The 21,922-nt window shown below is 40.9% G+C and overlaps 1 protein-coding gene across 1 annotated transcript; it reads left to right on the top strand.

The window, feature by feature from the left end:
- Positions 1–264: 264 nt before the first annotated feature.
- Positions 265–21,523, top strand: c5 (complement component 5; the record flags this gene model as incomplete). The annotated part of the gene is made up of 42 exons (XM_083904612.1): positions 265–332; positions 2,261–2,459; positions 2,557–2,710; positions 3,602–3,672; positions 3,766–3,863; positions 3,965–4,047; positions 4,335–4,425; positions 4,506–4,614; positions 5,465–5,597; positions 6,294–6,409; positions 6,609–6,797; positions 7,110–7,313; positions 7,400–7,612; positions 9,244–9,393; positions 9,500–9,620; positions 9,705–9,770; positions 9,911–10,096; positions 10,590–10,674; positions 11,129–11,211; positions 11,420–11,559; positions 11,649–11,882; positions 11,988–12,048; positions 12,130–12,219; positions 12,329–12,541; positions 12,797–12,872; positions 13,427–13,586; positions 13,692–13,796; positions 14,071–14,242; positions 14,832–14,956; positions 15,036–15,116; positions 15,199–15,351; positions 16,487–16,549; positions 16,636–16,726; positions 16,812–16,851; positions 17,049–17,151; positions 17,334–17,408; positions 19,019–19,124; positions 19,511–19,594; positions 19,765–19,854; positions 20,235–20,327; positions 21,161–21,299; positions 21,385–21,523. 42 exons carry the CDS (start codon positions 265–267, stop codon positions 21,521–21,523), a joined length of 5,052 nt encoding a protein of 1,683 aa, XP_083760738.1.
- Positions 21,524–21,922: the final 399 nt, after the last annotated feature.

Raw genomic sequence — 21,922 nt, 5'->3', positions numbered from 1 at the left:
GAAAACACAGGCTGAGTAAATTCACCTTTGTGACACACACACACACACACACACACACACACACGCAAACACACACACACACACACACACACACACACACACACACACACACACACACACACACACACACTGAACCCTGTTTCTTTGTTGACAGACGAGTTGATCACTAACTAATAAAATCAGACTTCCAGCCGCTCATAGTCATTTGTCTTAGCCCATGTTGTCTGCACAGCTTCCTCAATGTGTTTCCCCGTCACCGTCAGGATGAAGGTGTGTGTCGTCCTATTGTGTTTGTGCTTTCTTGGGAAGAGGACAGAGGCTCAGTCCAAATCGTAAGTCAGTATTTATGAATCTATAATTAATGTGTGGAATATTTAATTGGAACTGTTGGAGCTCCTCCAGTGTTTTCTGAGGTCTGAGGTTTCTGAACGTCTTGCAACAGACATATTAATAATAACAGCTTTAATAACTTTAGTTGTATAGCACCTTTAAATATAGTAATTTACAATTTAAAGTGCTTTGACAAACACAAACACATATATAGAAATATACAAGAAAGAAGAGTAATGAGATAAAAGGATAAAAAGAGAGCATCACATAAAGGCAAGTCTATAAAAACGACTTTTAAGAAGTGATTTAGCAGGCATTATCTCTGCGGGCAGGCCGTTCCAAAGCAAAGTAGGTATGGTCACCCCTGGTTTTGAGCCTCGGCCTTGGAATAGTTAAGCGAAACCCGAAAAAAGTGGACTACTTTTTCTAGGTCAGTCTGTGATAGAATACTTTTAGATTTTTGAGATGGTTCCAATGTGGAGGAAGTAGGACTGAACAACTTTGTTGATGTGAGGGGTGAAAGTGAAGTCTGAGTCAAAGATGATAACGGACCAAGCCTGATGGGACTGGACATGGTGTTTGGCGGGTTGAACAGTATTATTTCCGATTTGAATTTGTTTAGATGGAGAATGTTATGGGCCAATAGAACCCTGCGGTACTCCATAGGCTATTTGGGTTGAAGAGGATGAGTAGTTGCCTATGGTGACCGTGCAGTCAGTTCAGTTAAAAATGTGAGAATAAAACCAACCAAGTGCTGCGTGTCCCTGATACCAACCCAGGATTTAAGATGTTCAATTATAAAGTTGTGATCCATTGTGTCAAAAGCGGCACTTAAGTCTAAAATAATTAAAACAGCATAGCTTAGAAGTTTAGAAATTGGTCTAAAATTATTAAAATCAGTGGGGGCTTTCTTTAGAAGAGGTTGGGCCGTAGCCTACTTAAAACCAGAGGGAAAAACACCATGGGTTAAAAAACATTATATTTTTGGTTGAAACTATAAAAGGTTTGATATACACATTTAGGTATTTACACAGCTTATCTTGCTGTTGCAACATAAAACTACATCAGAGCTTCCAAACGTCAGAGGTTCAAGGTTCTACAAAACCTGTGAGGCCCACACCCACATTAATCATGATCTCACTATTGATCGAAATAATTGTGATTACAATATTGGCCCTAACCAAGAACATACTATAAAAGTGAATAACAAAGTGAGACATCATAGATTTAACCCCAGAACAAAGGTATGTGTAAATCTCTCTATATGTACTATATTATACTATAATATACTATAGAAAACACCCCTGGTAACTTGGAAATAGCCCAAATGTTATTTTGTGTATTGATTTATTATATTATTGACTTGTATTATTATTATTATTTTATTATTAATATATCGGAATTAGGTAAATTGCACACTGACTGTAGGTGCAGTGTCAGAGTGAATGGTTGTTTGGCCCTGCGATGGACTGGCGATCTGTCCAGGGTGTACCCCACCTATTGCCCTATGTCAGCTGAGATAGGCACAACACCCCCGCGACCCTTATGTGGAGGATAAAGTGGTAGAAAATGGATGGATGGATGAATGGATGATTCTTGGTTGACTCTTAGCATGCAATAGCATGTCAACAGTAAAATGTCTACACTTGTCTCACCTTTTCATTTAAATCAAATAGCATCCATCTCCATTATGTAGGATAGATTACAGCTGCTACATGCAACAAAGCATATATAGATAATGTTTTAGTGAGCCAATGTGAGACTGCAGCAAAAAAAATCTCCAGTGAACAAGTGAGTCTCTTGACTGACTCTAACCTAAATGTTCTAGACATTTTCCATCTTTTGTGAACTATACATCTGAACATTTTCTAGAGTTCTAAAAATGGTCTAAAAATGGTTTTCTTGTATGTTCCATTATGCTCCTCTTTAGGTATCTGATAACAGCTCCTGTCTCATTGCGTTTGGATGCCTCTGAATCAGTGTTGCTCCAGTTATTTGGCTTTGGCTCAGAGGAGGCGAGAGTCTATGTGTTCGTGAAGACCTCCATGGCTCCAGACCACAGAGTTCTGGCTCAAGCAGTCGTGAACCTCAACACCCAAAACCACCATCAGGCCGTCGCCAAAGTCCGGGTGGGACACACAGAGACAAACAAATGTAATTCTATCAAAATGTTTCCTGACATGATAGATTAATATTTATGTCACTTTCTTTTCTGTTTTTCTAAAGCTGTACCCTAATCAGCTTGATAAGGAGGTGAAATCTGTGGTCCTCCATGTCCAATCAGAAGGGATCAACCAGCATTTGGTTGTCCCTTTGAGTCGCTCCAATGGCTTCCTGTTTATCCAGACTGACAAACCACTGTACACCCCACATCAGAGTGGTAAGAGATAAAGTTCTTGATAAACTACCAACATTCATGGCTTGAAAACATAGGGACTGATCCTTTTGGCCTGTTTAGTTGTGCATTCCAGTCCCTTGTCCCTTAAAATTATTATTATTATTATTCTTATCATTAGCTTACATCATCATTATTGATACATACATTTTTAATCATTGTTGTGATGTTGTACAATTTGCATCTATTGTTTGCTGATGGTATTTGCTGTTAATGTGGTTGTCCAGTTGTACATAGAATGCTGCTAACCAACGATGTCTCGGCTAAAGCTCACATGAAGAAGAGATGTTAAACTCAAAGTGACTTCCTAATAAATCAATAAAATAAAATGAGTCCTTCAACTCATCAACTCAGGATGTCAAAATGTCAGGTCCTTGTTTCTTGTTTGAGTAGATTTTGTCAGCTGATGTGAGGTCAGGTGGTCCTTGATCAGGAAGTTTTTTGTTCAGGTGAAGTCGTTCCTCATTTCATTAAGGTAGTGCTCATCATCGAATAACATCTAGGTGAACCTGCTTTGGTCCTCATCTACTCATACAATTCTCCAGATTTCCAGTGTTGACTCTGAGTCCTCATTACTCCTCGTTCCACTGGTCCTCTTCCTGGTAGTCCCATTAAGTCAGATGGTACTTGTTCAGGTGATCCCAGTCCAAGTTGTCCTCGTCTTGTCATATCTAAGTTTAAAATAGATAGTTCTCAACAACTAATCAAGTCTGTTAGATAGGTATAGCCTCTCATTCAGCATGTGGAAGACAAGTTAAAAAAAAAATGATATTTTTATTTATGTTATATATTTATTAAATCTTTTTTTTTTTATAAGATTTTTAATTAAATTATTGAGTGAAATATCCTGACAAATACATTTTAATGTGTCTCCAGTGAAAGTTAGAGCATTCTCCCTGAACCAGGAGCTGAGACCAGCCAATCGCAGCGTTTTCCTTAAATTTAAGGTGAGTTTAATGAGCTTCAGGGGCAAGAATGAGCAGGAAAACATTCCAATTTATGTTTCTGTTATCTAAAATCTGTAATTTCATTCCTCACAGGACCCTGATTCGGCAACAGTGGATATTGTAGAGATGATTGATGTCAATAATGGAATCCCATCCATGCAAAACCCCTTCAAGATACCCATCAACCCAAAGTAAGAACGTTAAAATCTAACCTATAATGACTTTGTAATGTTGATGTTGTTGATGTGATGTAATTTCAGTTTTTAATGTCATGTACTGTATGTTATACTAGGTTGGGGATTTGGTCCATTGAAGCCTCCTACACAGATGAATTCACCACAACAGCAAAAACAGACTTTGAAGTTAAAGAATATGGTATGAGGATGGTACATTGTTAAACCACTCACAATACTGGCAGTATGAACATTATAAGGTATGAAGTGAATAATGGGCCACACGGTCGGTGTAGTGGTTAGCACCTGGGTGCCTTTCTACATCGAGTTTGTATGTTCTCCCCATGTGAGAGTGGGTTTTCTCCAGGTTCTCTGGTTCCCCCCCCACAGTCCAAAAACATGCAATATGGGGATTAGGCAAATTGGAGGACAAAGCGGTAGACATGGATGGCTGGATAATGTGAATAATTAAATGTTATCCTTTTGCAGTTCTCCCAAGTTTCTCCATCCTTGTGGAACCTGAAGCCAATTACATCAGCTATGGAAACTTCAAAAGATTTACCTTCAAGCTCTCTGCCAGGTAAATGAACATGGCAACAGTTAGACTTAAGTACAAGATGAAGCTGTTTGTTATGCCAAATACATATTTACTTCTCTCAGGTATCTCCATGGTGCTCCGGTGGCTGATGCAGAGGTGTTTCTGCGGTACGGCTATGTTAGCGGAAAAAATCCTCCTGTTATCATCCCCAGGTCTATTATCCGGCAAAGAGTAAGTAACCACTTTTAATATAAATGTAAGCTGTTGAGGAAAAGGAAAGTACAGTAAATCCTCTTTAATGGTTTTCAATAACTGTCATATATCAAAGATAAAGCTGGAATCAAATTTCAGGTCATATTCCTTTTGTGTAGACACTTGTTGATAGTTTGATGTTTCAAAAACATTCTTGTTGCTCATGTTCAGGTCAGAACATTAAATAATCATCGTAATAATAATAGTTTTTTTGAAGCATGGACGTATGAGGTACCACACATGGTCAATTCGGACTGCAGTGTGCATGCTCCAAGATAATGTGGCTGCCATTGGGGATACAAATAAAACCAGAACACCTGGATCACCAAACTCTGATGTGCCGAGATGCAAAAATCAATTCTTTATTTGTGGACTTTGGTGCAGTAAATTAACTGTTTACAAAGCAACACAAACGTTATTTAATGGCGCGATAAAGCAGCAAACATATTCTCCAGATTGTGAATGGTCAGTTGCTAAAATATGTTTTTCCTGGTGTCCTTGCTTGCAGCCATGTTTTTAGTGTGTGAGTGTGTGTCTGCTTAGAGGGCATGTACAGTGCAGTCAGCTGAATGTAGGACATTATGTTCCAGTCTGATATATAAGCAAACTTTAAAAACCCTGAACTATCACTTTAAGTCAAAGAAATATATGTTGTATTCCACCATTGCAGCTGTCAGCACATTGTAACGTTATAGACCTATGGGATATGTATACCTTATTTAGTTACAGTATATAATACTGTTTGTTTGTCTTCTTTTGATATCAGTACAAACACTCTGTATTGGCTCTGGTTATAAAAACATTCTAAAGACATGCAGTGCTTCTTCAGCTGTCTTCCTTAGGTGAAGTGGACGTGACTGTTGACATGGAAAAAGTTCTGTCCAATCATGATGGACCAAAAGACCTTAACAGCCTGATGGGGAAGTATTTATACATAGCTGTACTGCTGCAGGAGGACACAGGTATACACATTTCCTAATCCATTGGTTCTCAAAGTGCTGCCCGGGGGCCAATGGCGGCGCGCAGAAACATTTCTGGCGGCCCGCAATGAATTACAGTTGATAGTTTTAATCCAGGAGCTACTAAGCTTGTTAAATGTTTATTGGGCATTACTGGATACAGACCAATAAGTGTAAACAAAAATACTCTGTATTTACCTGGTTTCTATATGGTGAAATTTAGTGTATTATTGGGTTATAAGCTGGTAATAAGCAGGTAGCTACAGCCCCCAATTACTAGCTATTTACCCAGTAAATATATGGTAACAGAAATGTGTTACTTGGTATTAACCTGTAATTAGAAGGTGAGAACAATGGCCAAAATACTTGGTAATTACCCAGTAAATTATAAAGTGTTATTATATTCATGCTTAAATGACATTATATTAACGCTTATATTACTTAACGCTAAACTGTAGAAGTGCAATCTGGTCATTAAAATTAGTACAAATGGGATTTCTTTCTGTTTTTTTTCCTTTGGCGGCCCTCAGTCCAATGTTGGGTTCCTGAATTGGCCCTCAGGTATCAAAACTTTGAGAACCCCTGTCCTAATCCCAACGTGGCAACACAAAAATGAAAAGACTTTGTGATAGTGAAGATATTTATTCATCAACATCATTAACTGTAGTTTCCCCCCAAATCCCCACCCTTCTCTGTCAGGTGGTATCTCTCAGGAGGCGGAGTTTGCTGCTGTGAAGTTTGTCAAATCACCATACACTTTGAGCCTTGTGTCCACGCCACCTTTCATCAAACCTGGACTCCCTTATAACATCCAGGTAGAGTTCAGTTCACCTGAATATTTGATCTGGAAAAACGAACTATAAAGACTTGTATTGCGATTTAAAGTAGCATGTGGATTAATGCTATGCTATACATACAGCCTTCTCATGCATATAGACAAATCCACCAACGCGGGGGTATATTGAAAGTGTTATAGCGAGGAATAATAGATTCCATTTGTGCTTGTTTCTGCAGGTTTTGGTGAAGGATCACCTGGACAAGCCGGTGAACCGGGTCCAGGTTCGTCTGGTGGAACGACAGCTGTTCAGACGGGGGAAGCCCGATGAGGAGATGTCCTGTACCCTCAGCAGCAACAGCCAGTCAGATGGCATTGCTGTTTTCATCTGCAATACACCAAGTGAAGCTGTCAAGGCAGTACTAAAGGTAAAGGGGTGTACTAAAATGTAGTTTTATTAGTGATTTTGTTTTTTTCTTTTATTTCACATTGATTATTACTGTCTGACAGATTTTAATATTGATTACCAGTTTACTTATTAACGTTTACTTTACTTATTTGTTCACTTTTTTGTTTCTAATTCTACTTGTTAACATTTTGTTTACTTCATAATTTGCACTAGGTTACTAGTTATCTTGTTTTCTTCTTAATATTAACTAGTTAATGTTTTAACTTTTGTTTGCTTGTTGTACATGTTTTCTTGCTGTTTACCTGTTGATGTTTCTTTGTTGTTGACACAGTTTGAGACAGTAGACCCCACCCTCCCAGCAAGCAGTCAGGCCAGTCTGAGTTTACAAGCTGTGGCCTATTATTCTCCCAACCAGCGTTATCTTTACATAGACCCCCCGCTGCTTGGCCACAGTCTGGTGGTGGGACAATATGCCAGCATCAAGGTGTTCTATGCCACACCCTCATACCTGTCAATCAAAGCCCTTGGTTACATGGTAAGGAGATACAGCTGGTGAAGCATGTCATTCGTGTTTATAAAGATGATTTTTTTGATGACATAATTGTGTGGGGTTATCCGCAGGTGCTCTCTAAAGGGAATGTGGTGAAATTTGGCACTCATAAGTTTGTATCCAGTAGCGATAACAAACAGACTCTTAGGTTTGAGGTGACAGCCTCCATGACCCCGTCCATCAGACTTCTGGTCTACTACATTCTGTATGGAGAAGGTACATCCGAGCTGGTGGCCGACTCCCTCTGGATGGACGTCAAGGACAAGTGTGTCAATGGACTCCAGGTAAGTTAAGGCATGTCTGCTGAGAATGATCTGAGGATGGTCCTGGTGTTTTGTTTCCTAGCGTTAGTGGACAGGTTTGACTTGGACTGTGTGCAGCTGTGGTGGTGGTGATGTCGGAGGTCCTGGTTGGTTAACCTTTTATTAGCCTTCCTCGAATATTTGGTCTGATCTGATCCCATTTTCAGTACCGGCCCAAGCCTTAATGGGGCCCTAAGCAGAATTTGATTTGGGGGCCCAATATATATTGATATATTATCAATTGTATCAATATAGACAGATTTTGAACTACCGTCCCCCTGGCCACAGATGCATAAGGACCACATATTTGTTCAAGAGTGGGTGCAAACGGCAAGGGGGGTCTGGGGTCATCCCACAGAAAATTCTGAATTTGGTAGTGCATTTTGGTAGTGCAGTGCCCAGGTAAAATGTTGAGTTATTCGAAGTGTCAGTTTATTTCACATCAAGTTTTATATTGGTCAGACATAATAAACTCCTAATAATCACCCACACATCTTGCACTCGCATAACTTTTTACCTGCGGATTCAATTCTGCACAAGGCCTGCTTCTCCTCTCAGGTAGCCCACAGTGCTGTGTGGGAGTGGCTACAGTAGAGCGGCAAAAGCCAATGTGTGCTTCTTTTACTGATATATTTAACAAAATCTTTCGCATTACTTATCTAAACAACTTCAAACTTTTTTTTGTTTTTTGTTTTGCTTTGTCCTGGCTCACATGCTAAACATGTTTTGGGGCTCCCCCTCTACACTTCTGGCCCTTGGTAGACCCCTGTATTAATAATATCAGACACTTATATTGCTGATTTATTTTAATCTTTCATATTCAAAGTGAAGCACAAGTGTGGTTTAATGAAGTTAAATTGAAATATAAAAAAATACAACAGCATTTGTATTTGTGTCAGTTTAATTATTTGTTTATCAACAGATCTTTGAACAGATTTGTAAGTGTGCATTAAGTGAGCAATCTTCAACTAAAAAATGAAATCAAAATAGACAAACGTTAATATTATCAAAAATAAAATCTTCCAAAAAAATAGATACTTAAAGAGTAACTAAACCCTTAAACCACCATCAGAGTGGATACGCAGCACTTCCATTTCTATTTCCGCATAAAATCAGCGGAATTCAGCACGAGCAGAAAAGGAAGTATGAAAATAAAACATCCGGTTTACTTTTCAGTATAAAAGATCCCGCATTGACACCACATGGTATTTCTCTTCACTACGTCATAGAAAAAAAGTCTGTTGTGAAATACTACGACTGTTGTGTTTACAACATTTACAGTGTATTTCCCTGCGAAAAGAACCCCAAAAATTTGATTTTCAAAATCAGGCATTGGGCGTAGTTAGCCTCAGACCATGTAGTTCATCTTTACATAATGATCGTGCCTCCACTTAGTTAGATAGTTCCACTTTTGTTATTTAAAATGTTTAACTTTTACTTTACTCTTTTACTAACTGTTTGAAACTTATCTGTGAAAATCAGAAAAACCCTAACCCTATCCCGTGTGTGTGTGTGTGTGTGTGTGTGTGTGTGTGTGTGTGTGTGTGTGTGTGTGTGTGTGTGTGTGTGTGTGTGTGTGTGTGTGTGTATGTGTGTGTGTGTGTGTGTGTCAGACTGATCTCTCATCTCGTAGGCAGAATTACAAGCCAAAGGAAAATATACAGCTGGACGTCAGGGCCAATCAGGGGGGACTCGTGGCTCTTTCTGCTGTAGACTCTGCCCTCTTCTCTTTGCGGCCCAACTACAGAGACCCCATTTCCACGGTTATATTGAAAACACCCTACTGCACACTCTTTATGATTATTTACATCAGAACTGTGTTGTTTCTGTCAATGACCTCACAGTAACAGGATGTATGGTGGCCTGTAGGTTCTGCGACACATTGAGCACAGTGACCAGGGCTGTGGTGGAGGGGGCGGCAAGGACAACGCTGATGTCTTCCGACTGGCAGGCCTCACTTTTATTACTAACGCTAATGCCCAGCCATCAAGTACCAACAGTATGTCAGTCAATCAATCAATCAATCAATCAATGATAGATGAAATTCAATGTAGAAATGACGCTCTGTTTGTAGGTGATGTGTGCACATCGGCAGTCAGACCAAAGCGAGCCCTGAGTGATGAGGAGAGGATGAAGAAAGGTTAGACACAAAGACACTTTTACAGTTCCTCCATGTAGTGTATTTCTGTGTTATAACAGTATAATGAAAATGCCCTGTGAGCCTCTCTCATAGCTGCTGTGCATAAACACACACATAACAGTCTTCGTGTGTGTGAGTAGTGCAGAGTTATGGCCGTCTAAAGACATGTTGTGAAGATGGCATGAAGTACATCCCAAAGAGTGTGACCTGCCACCAGTTCGCCCTGCAAACCTACAGTAAACACCCCCGCTGCAGACATGTCTTCAAAGAATGCTGCGATTTTGTGCAGGAGCACCTGGACCACAACCTTATCCTGGGACGCCACGGTCAGTCTGGACTCCTCACATCAACATAAATATAAATAGATGTCAATTCATATTATTTCTGATGAGTAAAATGTCTCCATGAAGTTCTGCAGCCTCGTATATATCTTTAGTTGATTGTGATGAACGTCAGAGAAAGACTTCTGTGCTTGTTTCAGGTACTGACACATAGTCAGTACTGACTGTGGGATGTGTGCTTTTAAAAAGTCCCTATGTGCGGAGAACCTTTTGTTAAATGGCTGAAATCTTTTGTCCCAGTTGGTAGCCATGTTTTCCAAGTGAGCGTGCCTGCCTGTCTTTTGCTAAGTTTCAGCTGAGGGAGCAGTGCTGAGTGTCAGCTCTGAGAATGTGGCAGTACCTCATACAACCATGATCCAAAAAACCTGTAAACCAGAACTATGCATTTAACTGAGTCACACCTGGTGTGTGTGTGTGTGTGTGTGTGCGTGCGTGCGTGCGTGTGTGTGCGTGCGTGTGTGTGTGTGCACACGTGCAGAAATGGGTGCGGATTTTGACGTGGCTCCTTCATTGGTGCGGAGCTACTTCCCAGAGAGCTGGCTGTGGGAGGTGCAACCTGTCAGGTGACACACCTCAAACATGTCTTGACTCACAGCTACTGTCGATTAAAAATATAGAGTTGACTTTAGGAAACACATACAAGTACACAGGGCCGTTTCTAGCTGTTTGGAGGCCCTATGCGAGATACTATTTGGGGGCCCCTATTTTTTTTCAAACTCAAGGTAGAGATTCCTAACTTTTTCTGATTACCCCACAAACACTTACATGCTTTGCAAATATATGCATAAAGAATGCATCCAATACATGCAAATAAAAACAGGTACTTTTAATTCTCAAAAATAGAATAAAATATGAGTCTGAACTTTTCAGTTTGGGGGGCCCCCTGGTGGCTGTGGGGCCCTATGCAGCTGCATAGTCCGCATATAGCAAGAAACGGCTCTGCATGTACAGGCCATCAGTTAATACATAACATCTGTGTTAAATAAAATCGTCTCTCTGTGTGTGTATGTGTTTCAGACCAGGCTCAGTGTCAGTCAGCAGGACTTTACCAGACTCCCTCACTACCTGGAAGGTCAACGCCATTGGCGTGTTCAGGGATGGTGAGTCTCTGCACCCTCATATTCATCATCCTCACCTTCATCTTCATCCTCATTATCCTCTTCTTACCGTCATCTGCATATCTCAATCTTAATTTCTCATACCCATCGTCATGATCACCTTCATTTCCTCTGTCTTCATCTATATTATGTATATTATTCAATTACGCTCCCATTAATCTGTCCACTTTGTTCTATGTCTGTTCTGCAGGTATTTGTGTTGCCCAGCCAGTCCAGGTGTCAGTCAGTCTGCCACTAAGTGTGGATGTTCCTCTGCCATATCAGGTGGTCAGAGGAGAACAGCTGGAGCTGACAGGCTCAGTGTACAACCAACAGGATGACACCATCACGGTGCTGATCTGCACCTCACTCACATCTGATGATATTTAGAGCCTGCTGGTTATGGAGATGTCTGAATATCTTTGTCATCTTGTCCTCAGTACTGTGTTACACTGACGACTGGCCCAGAGCTATGTCTGCTCCATTCCCAGGAAACCTCCGGGGCAGTGGGTCTGCGCTCCACAACATGCAGCTGGAACAAACTGTCTGCAGGGGGCGTCGGTAGTGTGTCCTTCACCCTGCTGGGCCTGGAGCCTGGGGAGCACACCCTGACTTTCACACTGAAAACACGCCAGGGAAACAGAGACATCCTGGAAAAGAAACTGCGAGTGGTGGTTGGTACATGTTTAATTGAGGGATGCATGGAATTCACTTTGACAAGTTGTTACAGTTAAATGTTACAAAAGAAGTCAAGTTGGCTCTCATGGTTGTGTTTCCAGCCTGACGGGGTGAGGACAGAGGAGTTCTCAGGAGGGAGACTTGACCCTCAGGGAATCTATGGTAGGTCTGATCTGCAGCTCTTCTGTCATTGCTTTACTCTGCAGATGTCGGCTGACGTTCTATGTCTTTGTACAATTGTAGGTTCAGAAAAGAGGATAGTGACACTGAAGAACAAGCTGTCAGCCAATATTATCCCAAACTCACCTGTGGAGAGGCTGCTCACCATCAATGGTAATATACACTGTGATTGGGCATGGACACGTTATGTGACATAAAACAGAACACAGAAGCTCAGAGACGTATCCCCCCCCCCCCCCCCCCCCGTTTGTCTTTGTCCCAGGTGAAGTTTTCGGTGACATTTTGTCTGTGGTGCACAAACCAGAGGGCCTCCGTCAGCTTGTCAACCTGCCAGCAGGGTCAGCGGAGGCGGAGCTAGGAAGACTTTTCACGCTCATCCATGTATATCGATACTTAGAGACAGCGGGGAAGTGGGATGTCCTTGGTGCAGACATCCAGAAGAACTCAGCTGTTCTAAAACAGAGGATCAGAGAGGGTGAGAAATTGCTGAAGATAGTAATCAGAGTTTAGTGTGGTGTTTGTTTCGTGTGCATGTGTACTTTTATTGGTTATTACTTTGTTAAGAAATTAGTAAAGTGTAGGGTTAATATTAGGAATTGTGTTTAGGTCTAGGCATTACCTGGTGTGTGTGTGTGTGTGTGTGTGTGTGTGTGTGTGTGTGTGTGTGTGTGTGTGTGTGTGTGTGTGTGTGTGTGTGTGTGTGTGTGTGTGTGTGTGTGTGTGTGTGCAGGTCTGGTCAGTATCTCCTCCTTCAGACTTGGAGACTCCAGTTACAGCATGTGGATGAAGCAAAAACCCAGCACCTGGTGAGAACACACACCAGTCTTCAATTTGCAAATAAAAATAAAAATAAACATTTAAGTTTGTGTTTCATTTTAGTTATAAACATGCTTACCATGTTTTACCATCTGCATTTATATTGATCCCCTTAAAGTGAAAAATGACCACTCGATTGATGGCATTCATCTAAAATAAGAAAACGGATAATGCTAATCTGGTATCGATCATGCTTTTCATGCCAGGTGTTATTGTGACACAAAACACCAGCTCTGAGGAAAAGTATATTGTCCTTACTCGCATCTTGGAAAAGTTCTGTCTGAGATCAAAAATCAAACTGGACACATACTTTAATGTAAACACAGAAATGATATAATAAAGCCACATAGTCTCCCTCTAACAGTGCATTTAACAGACCAAACATGACAGAAAACTTTGTGAGATGAAATCAAAAGTCAGTGCAAGAATGAAAATATCAGTGCATTTTATTTCACTTTAACCTCATGTGAGGATAGAGCAGTTGACAAAGAGTGTAAGGTATTATAAGATCTTTGAAGTCTTTTCCTTCTGCACCGTCTCTCAGGCTTACTGCTTTGGTGGTGAAAATGCTGTCCCTGGTGGATCAGGTCATCACTGTAGACCATCAGACTCTGTCAGACTCTGTTGCGTGGTTGATCCACAGAGCTCAGCAGCCGGATGGATCCTTCACTGACACATCCTCCTACCGACCCAACAAAATCATGGTCAGTGGGACACTTTTTCCTCTACTTGATATTTGATCGTGTCAAAAAAATTCACCCCTCTTTGGCTGACCTTGGTGACATTGTGTTCTTTCTGATTGGCTGCAGGCTGGGGGCACTGATGCAGTCGACCAGTCAGTGTATCTAACATCCTTCGTGTTGATCGCCTTGTGCAGAGCCAGGAGCATCAGCGATCCAATCCTGAATCTCAGAGTAAAATTATATTTTCATTCTATTGTCATGCAGCACTACTACAAACACTGTGGACCAATTTGGATACAACAGAAATGCAACCGTGCATTTTGTCTTTGTGGTTGATTTATACTGTTTTTGGTGACTGTGTCTTTTTTCTACCTGTTTCATGTCTATTTATTTCAGGCTTCAGTTTCCATTTCAAGAACATACATTACATCTGTGCTCCCTCAGTAAGATCAGAATGTTTTTTCTTTCCTCAACTTATCACATTTTGTTTTGTCTTTTTCCAAAGTTCCACGATGACAGCAAGAGATCTGCATCAAACTACATTTCCCAGCATGCCCTGGGTGTCAAGAGTGTGTATGTGCGTGCGGTAGCAACCTATGCTCTGACTCTTCATGACCCCAATAGCATGATGGTCTCTCAGTTGCTCACCAGCCTGGAGAACATGGCTCGACAGAAAGGTGTGTGTGTGTGTGTGTGTGTGTGTGTGTGTGTGTGTGTGTGTGTGTGTGTGTGTGTGTGTGTTCTTGTACTTGCGGCATACTGAGGACCAGTGAGGGTTTTTAACCAACAAAGTGAGGTCATTTTTACGGAGTGAGGACATTTTGTCCGGTCCTCACTTTGTTTTCATTGAAATCACTTCCTTAGGTCGTTATAACATGCTATACTCAATTTGTCAAAAAAAAAAATATATAATGTTGGACGACATAGTATAGTATGACATTTTTGTCAAATTTTGGACGAATAAATAAAAATAATAAAAAAAGTTTTCCAGACCTTTTTGCTCTGGGGCTCCACCTGCACACATTTTATGGTACTGCACCCTAGTAGTACTTTATAGATGTCATTCATGAAGTAGATATTTGTAATTGTGTTGATTTATATTTTGTGGAAATGCTGGTCCTCACTTTGTCAGCACTTTTACCCGGACCTCAGTATGCAGTACAAGAATGTGTGTGTGTGCGTGCGTGTGTGCGTGTGTTTTTACATCCTTGATGGAACCTGAGTGACACACTGACAGAATTAAATTAAAATCAAATATATATACAGGTCACCCTGCTGTGCTCAGGTACTGGCAGGAGTCCAATGTGGCAACCGATTGGCTGAATCCTGATCAGTCCAGTGGTGTGACAGTGGAGACGACAGCATATGTGTTGCTGACTGTGCTGCTAAAGGTGCTGCCCGATACGCTGTTATTTTTCTCATGTCCTCAAGTTATGATTGTTTTAATAAGACAAGTGTTTTATTTTGAAGGGGAGAATCCCCTATGCTAACCCCATCCTGTCCTGGCTGAGCCAGGATCAGCACTATGGAGAGGGTTTCTACTCTGTACAGGTATATATATACACACACACACACACACACACAAACGCATAGGTTTTCCTTTCCTCTGCTGCTGACCTCTGTCCTCTCTCAGGACACAGTCCTGACTCTGGAGGCTTTGACAGAGTACAGTCGCATTGTCCCTCGAACTGCCCTCAGTCAGGACATCAGCATCCGCTACAGCAGGAAGGGATCGATGGGACAAGTCCAGCTCAGCCAGAGCCGACCTGTGGCCACGCCTCTCCAGGTGAGTCCAACACAGAGGGACAGGCAGTTGCATGATTTGTGTTGTAAGATAACTGTCGAAAAGGTGTGCACATACTGGGTTGTGATTTATTCAACATGAATACAAACTGAAAACCGTGAGAATACAATTCAAAAAGTTACATTTTTTTGAATCCACAGTTATGAATACGAATCCACAGTTGTATTATATTTATATTTATATTTAGCATATAGATTTACATTTAAGATTTAGATTTAAAGGTGCATTATGTAATAAATCTAAAGCAACTGGCCGTAAAATCCTCCTAATATGTCACAGAGACTGAGGAATAATGTTCATATAACAAACTGAACTCACCAACAACAACAGTACAGACAAAATATTTGCATTAAAAAAAATATTTTGCAGACTGCAAATCATGTTTATGTTTTGAAATCATGTTTTGGCATGTGGCGCCACCTACCGCCGTCTACCAATCATTGCAGTCAGTAGATTCTCAGCTGCCGAGCAACCACGGGTTGCCAGTTACGTCAGAAAACGAAAACTAAAAGACCTCTGTATTTTGAATTTGAATGTAGTAACTGTTTTTGGCCACATTCTTACATATGGCACCTTTAACATTTAACATTTAATATAGGTGTAACATTTAATATTTAGTTTTAAATATTTATTACATTTCTAAGTTTCTAAGTAAGCAAATAAAATATAATTGTAAATGTGCTAAAAAGTGACTTTCAAAAATCCACACCACTTTTTCAAACATTGTTTGAAGCTAAATGTGACAAAATGTTGCAGTTATTTTCAGCATGAGCCACTTTATAATCTGTCTCAATGGAAATGTGAGTCATTAGGTCACATGACCTAAATGGTCACTGACGTAGTTGACGGGTCGGACATTGAACAAGCCGTGATCGTGCAGCTATCCCTGGGTGGAAACGGAGGAGGGTGCCACTAGATCTGGAGTGAATTTCTGTCGAATATCCATCCTGAAGCTAATTTTTTATTTGACTAATTAATACTACATCTTATTACATCTCGGCACTGGCCATAAAAGAGTCACTTCATGTTTGATGTTCATGCAGAGACGAAAAAATCAATGTCAATATGTCAAGACATATGTTGAGACAGGTTGAACTGTTGCTTCTTTATGTTTTAGGTCACAAAGAATGATGACATCATTGTGTCCACTGGTTATGGGAGAGGTGTGTCAAATGTTAAGGTGGGTGTGGTTTCATTCTGTTCCCTGACCAGACTTTTCTGAATCTTTACATTTCTTTCTTTATGACTTTGTGACTGTGTTTACAGCTGAAGACAGTTTATTATGAAACCAGGTCTTCCTCGCAGAAATGCAACTTTGACACCACCATAGAGATGCTCGGCCCCGACAACTCCAGAAGTGAGTGTCTGTGTACAATTGTCGTTTTACCTGTGCCTTATATGTGTGTCAGCCAATTACCAGGTCATGTTCTTCCCCTCCTCAGATTCCAGTATGCGCGCTCCTTACCTGGTCGCCTGTGCAAAGTAAGACAACTTAATCCAAATGAATGCTACATGCTGATATAGGCAACAGATTGCCTGCTTCTGTAATGGAAAGACAGGATATAACACACTTCACTCTTCCATTCACTCACTCTCTCTGCCCTCTCATCTTTCTTTCTGGTTGATTTCATTTATTTAAGAAGTAAAATGCAGTGTCTGTATACATTGGTGTGTCACAGATATAAGCCACCCCCAAATGAGGTCTACACAGAGTCCAGTCTGACTGTGATAAAGATCCAGATGCCAACAGGTGTGGAGGCTTCCATGGAGGATCTGAGACAGGTGACCTCTACACATCAGCCAAAGTCAAAACACAGACACTGAGAGCAGACGCTCGAGTCTTAGGTCGAGTTACATGTACACGTTTTCATGGATGTTTTCACATTGATTGGAAATTGTGACATTACCACGAGGTTTCCGACTCATGTTTTGAACAGTAAAATCACCTGGTTGATGTTTTGCAGTTCAAGGAGGGAGAAGAGCCCATCGTCTCCCACTACGAGCTGCAGGGAAACACTGTGGTTGTTCAGATGGACACTGTGAGTCACAGGCACACCACCACACCACCACGCATCACACATCACACAACATTAGCAACAGCTGGACCACACAGGGAAATCTAACCTGATCTTAACCATGTTTAGTCCAGAATGAAACTAGTCATATTGTATCTTAAAAGGATAAGTCATTAATTAGACCAAGCTCAGTTGCATGACACAACGTCACCACTGATTGTACTGGGACACCACTGATTGGTGTAGTGGTTAGCGCTCTTGCCTATGCAGGAAGAAGACCTGGGTGTTCTCACACATGTTCTCCCCATGTGTGCGTGGGTTTTCTCCGGGTTCTTTGGCTTCCTCCCACAGTTCAAACAAACATGCAATAATATGGGGATTAGGTGAATTGGACACTGTGAATTGGCCGTAGGTTTGAGGGTTGAATGGTTGTTTGTGTTTATTTATGTATATGAATGATCATGGTCTTGGCCATGCTTCCGTCAGTCTGCTCCAGAGCAGCTGTGGCTACAGACATAGATTACCACCACTAGGAGAATGTGTGTATAATGAATAATAGGGTAATTTGTATGTGCTTTGGTATAGCAAAGCGCTACATAACAATAATAATAATAATAATAATAATAAAAGTGTATGCAATCTTTGCAAATTGCTCACTCTCCCGCACCAAAGTCCATAGAGAAAATCTGCCTTGTTTGATAAATCCGAACGAAACACCAAAGGCACAAAGTAACATATACAGAACAAGTTATTGATGGAGGATGCACTGGATCAACAACTCCTGTGATGTAATATTGTTGAGAGTAGTGTGCGAAATACGAAATATATTGGGGGGTCCCATCTCCATTTGGATATATATATAAGATATATATATATATATATATATATATATAATATATACAGATATATATAAGATATATATAAGAAAGCATGTAAAGTGTATTATGTATGTATATGTCAAACTGAAATTACAAAAATCTTCAGGGAAAAAACATCCATCCATCCATCCATTATCTACCGCTTTATCCTCCACCAGAGGGTCCTGTGCCAATCTCAGCAGACATTGGGCGATAGGTGGGGTACACCCTGGACAGCTCGCCAGTCCATCGCAGGGCCACATATAGAGACAAACAACCATTCACTCACACACTCACACCTACGGTCAATTTAGAGAGACCAATTCACCTAATCCCCATATCGCATGTTTTTGGACCGTGGGAGGAAACCGGAGAACCCAGAGAAAACCCACGTACACAACATGCAAACTCCTTGCAGAAAGGCCCTTGTTCCGAAGTTGTTCCAAACGGGGCTCGAACCCAGGAACCCGGGTCTTCTTGCTGCAAAGGCAAGAGTGCTAACCACTACACCAACCGTGGGCCCTTCCGTTTTCCAATTACACTGTAACATGTTTAGAACCCCATCAAATTTAGCTTTGGAGGCTTTCAGGGGGTCTCCAATGTTAATCAGGGGGGTCTAGTCCCCCAAGACCCCCCTGTATTTCACACAGTGGTTGAGAGTTGTGTACAGTCACACAAAGGCTGTCTAATGGCAGCTATAACAGCCAGAAAACATGATGAAAAGTGTGAAATAAATGTGATTATTTCCTCTTTTGTGTTTTATTTTAACATATCCAGGTTCCCTCTGATATCTACGTGTGCATTGGTTTTCGGGTCAGGACCAGGTTCAGGGTGAGCGGAGCAAGCGAGTCCCTGTTCAGCATCTATGAGCCTCAGGACAAAGGTGAGAGGACTGACAGGTTAATCACATGCTGACCAAACGTGTCCTCTGCTTTATGGACTCTAAATGGGACCATAAAAGGACAGCATGCTGGATTGAAAAAGACTTGAAACCCCAAATAAACTCCACAGAAAAACCTTGTAAACCGTTGTTATAAAGACTTTGATGATGGCCTAACATTTACAAATCACATGTTGATGGTTTTAATATTGTATTTATTTATTTATTCAAAAAACAAACAAAACAAAAAAAACATGAACATATTACATTTATAATGTATATATAATGAGAGAATTCATAAGTGCAGAGAACTATTCAGACATTTACATCGTATTAAATTCACTCTAAGTATGATTTAAAATAAAATAAATCATTGTTTTATCCCTCAGGCAGCATTTGCACCAAACACTTCTCTTTCGAGGAACAGAAGCTGCAGCGCCTCTGTGTGGGCGATGAGTGTCAGTGCATGAGAGGTAAGACTGCCATCTAAATACCTCCTCTGAGTTAAAAATTTCAGATTATTTCCTATGATTTAGATGTATCTTTTTGCAGGTGTATTTACCTGTTGTATGTTTGGGACTAACTGACAGCTCTTACATGTGTATTATAATGATATGTTCTGCATTGTGTCACTGTGACGTAGCTGCCTGTGCTGCCTACAGAGGAAAAGTGGACCCAACACTGACTGTAGACAAGCGTATTGAAGAGACCTGCCGACCTCACGTCCGATACGGTGACAACCTTCATCAGAGATTATTATTATTATTATTACAGCATTTCATTTGTGAACAAATTCAAATTTGTTGATATAGTGATTGCACTCGTAAGTTTATATATGATTCAATAGTTTTCCTGGTCAGCCTGGTGTGTCCACTGACCACCAAATAAAGGGTTCATATTATTTTAAATTATATATTATTATATAAGTGCTTTATAAATCAAATAAATTACGATTATTATTATTATTATTATTATAGGCACAGCACCCCCCGTGACCCTCTGGTGGAGGATTAAGCGGTAGATAATGGATGGATTATTATTATTATTATAATAACCTGGATGAAGACCAAAATAAGAAATGTGTTGTTATTGTGCTGGTTTGTGCTGCTGTAGCCTACAGGGTGAAGGTGACGTCCTCAGCAGCAGAGGGAGACTTTATGACCCACACAGCCACCGTAGTTGAAGTCCTGAAGAACCCTGACAAAGGTGAGACACTGTGTGAAGCTTCCAGACTGCTCAACCACAGCGGAAAAAAACCCTTTTTAGTGACCTCAATAGTTTCTCAATGGCTGTTTTTCAAAGGTTTGGAGGCCCAGACAAAGAGTTCCTGGGGAGTCCGATATCAAACTTCCCCAAAGTAGCAGACCACACATTTTCTGTTTATGCATTAGCAGTTTAGACACAAATTAAACTACTTAAAAACTGGAGTTCAAATTTAAATACAGGGTTTTTTGATGTGTGACAAATGCAGATTATCTGGGTCAGACATGTTCAGAGAATGTCTGAAATACAGAAATGTGTCTCTGGAGGTGGCCGAAATGCCAGAAAAGTCCAGAGGTACTTTTGTGGACATTTGAATCCTCACATACTACAACTCTGGACAATTTCAGGAAAATCAGTGCAGGTCTGAATGAAGCTTAAAGGCACAGGGTGTAAAATTTAGCAGCACTCAAGTGATGAAATTGCATGTTGCTCCTGAACTTCCCTCACCTCACAATTCCCTTCCAACTATGTCACTGTCAGTTAGAATCAAAATTCCAAAGATGTTTAGTTTGTCCACTGTGGACTATTGCAAAAAATCCTCCATAGAGCTGACCCAACTCCTGATATCTATCTATGAATTCCAGGAATTCCCCCTCGCACTCACACAGCACTGTAAAAAAAATTTTTTTGTTTTGTTTGTTAATGTGGTAAATTTTACCAACATTTTACATTGAGGCCCCAGGCTTAACACGCCCTGTCTTCGTGACCCTTTGTCAGAGGTCACTGTAATGCAGCTGTGTTCCTTTCACTGTAATGCAGCTGTGTTCCTTTCATAGAGTTTGAAGCGGTGAGTTCAGGCACAGAAGTGGAGCTGATAAAAAAGGCCACCTGCAGTGCTGTGGACATCAAGAATGACCAACAGTACCTGGTGATGGGAGCCAGTGGGTCAGAGGTCAAGCTCAGCCATGGCTTCAGGTCAGTGTCGCTCTACCACTCTCTCACCTGTAACTGTTCCAGTCGGTTTGGACTCTGACCTGCAGCATCTCTTGTGAAACCCCAGGTATCGTCTTCCCTTGGACTCGGAAACTGTGGTGGAGCTGTGGACGAAGGACTGTGGTACTGCTGTATGTTCGGACTACACACAGCTGGAGGACTTTGCTCTGGAGCTGCAGTTATCCAGCTGCCTCGACTCATCATAAATCTGCAGCAAAGTTCTTTAATTGCCCTTTTCAGTGCAACACTCAGGTGCAGCTGACACAGAACTGCTGTTATTCCATTTGACCACAATGTAAACTGATTGTATTTCTGCAATAATGTCTTTATCCATCGTATTTTTTTTTTTTCACAGTTAAGCTTAAAAAAAAAAAAAAACTTTCTGTGATGCTGTTCATCCTGTAACCAAATGGTGCACTTTGCAAACATTCTAATAAAGCGATTTCATTGATAATAGACTTACCATCTCATGTATTTTTCTTGAAATAAGTTCATGTTAAAGGGGAAATAAGTAGTTTATAGTGCCATCTAGAGGAGAGGCTGAAATTTACAACAAAGACCTGCTGCTCTGCTCACCCCCTCCCTTTCCTGAGCGCTACGGTATC

Source organism: Microchirus variegatus (genome assembly GCF_963457635.1).
Source record: "Microchirus variegatus genome assembly, chromosome: 18".
Lineage (NCBI taxonomy): Eukaryota > Metazoa > Chordata > Actinopteri > Pleuronectiformes > Soleidae > Microchirus > Microchirus variegatus.
This window is presented reverse-complemented; position numbering and strand designations above follow the sequence as displayed.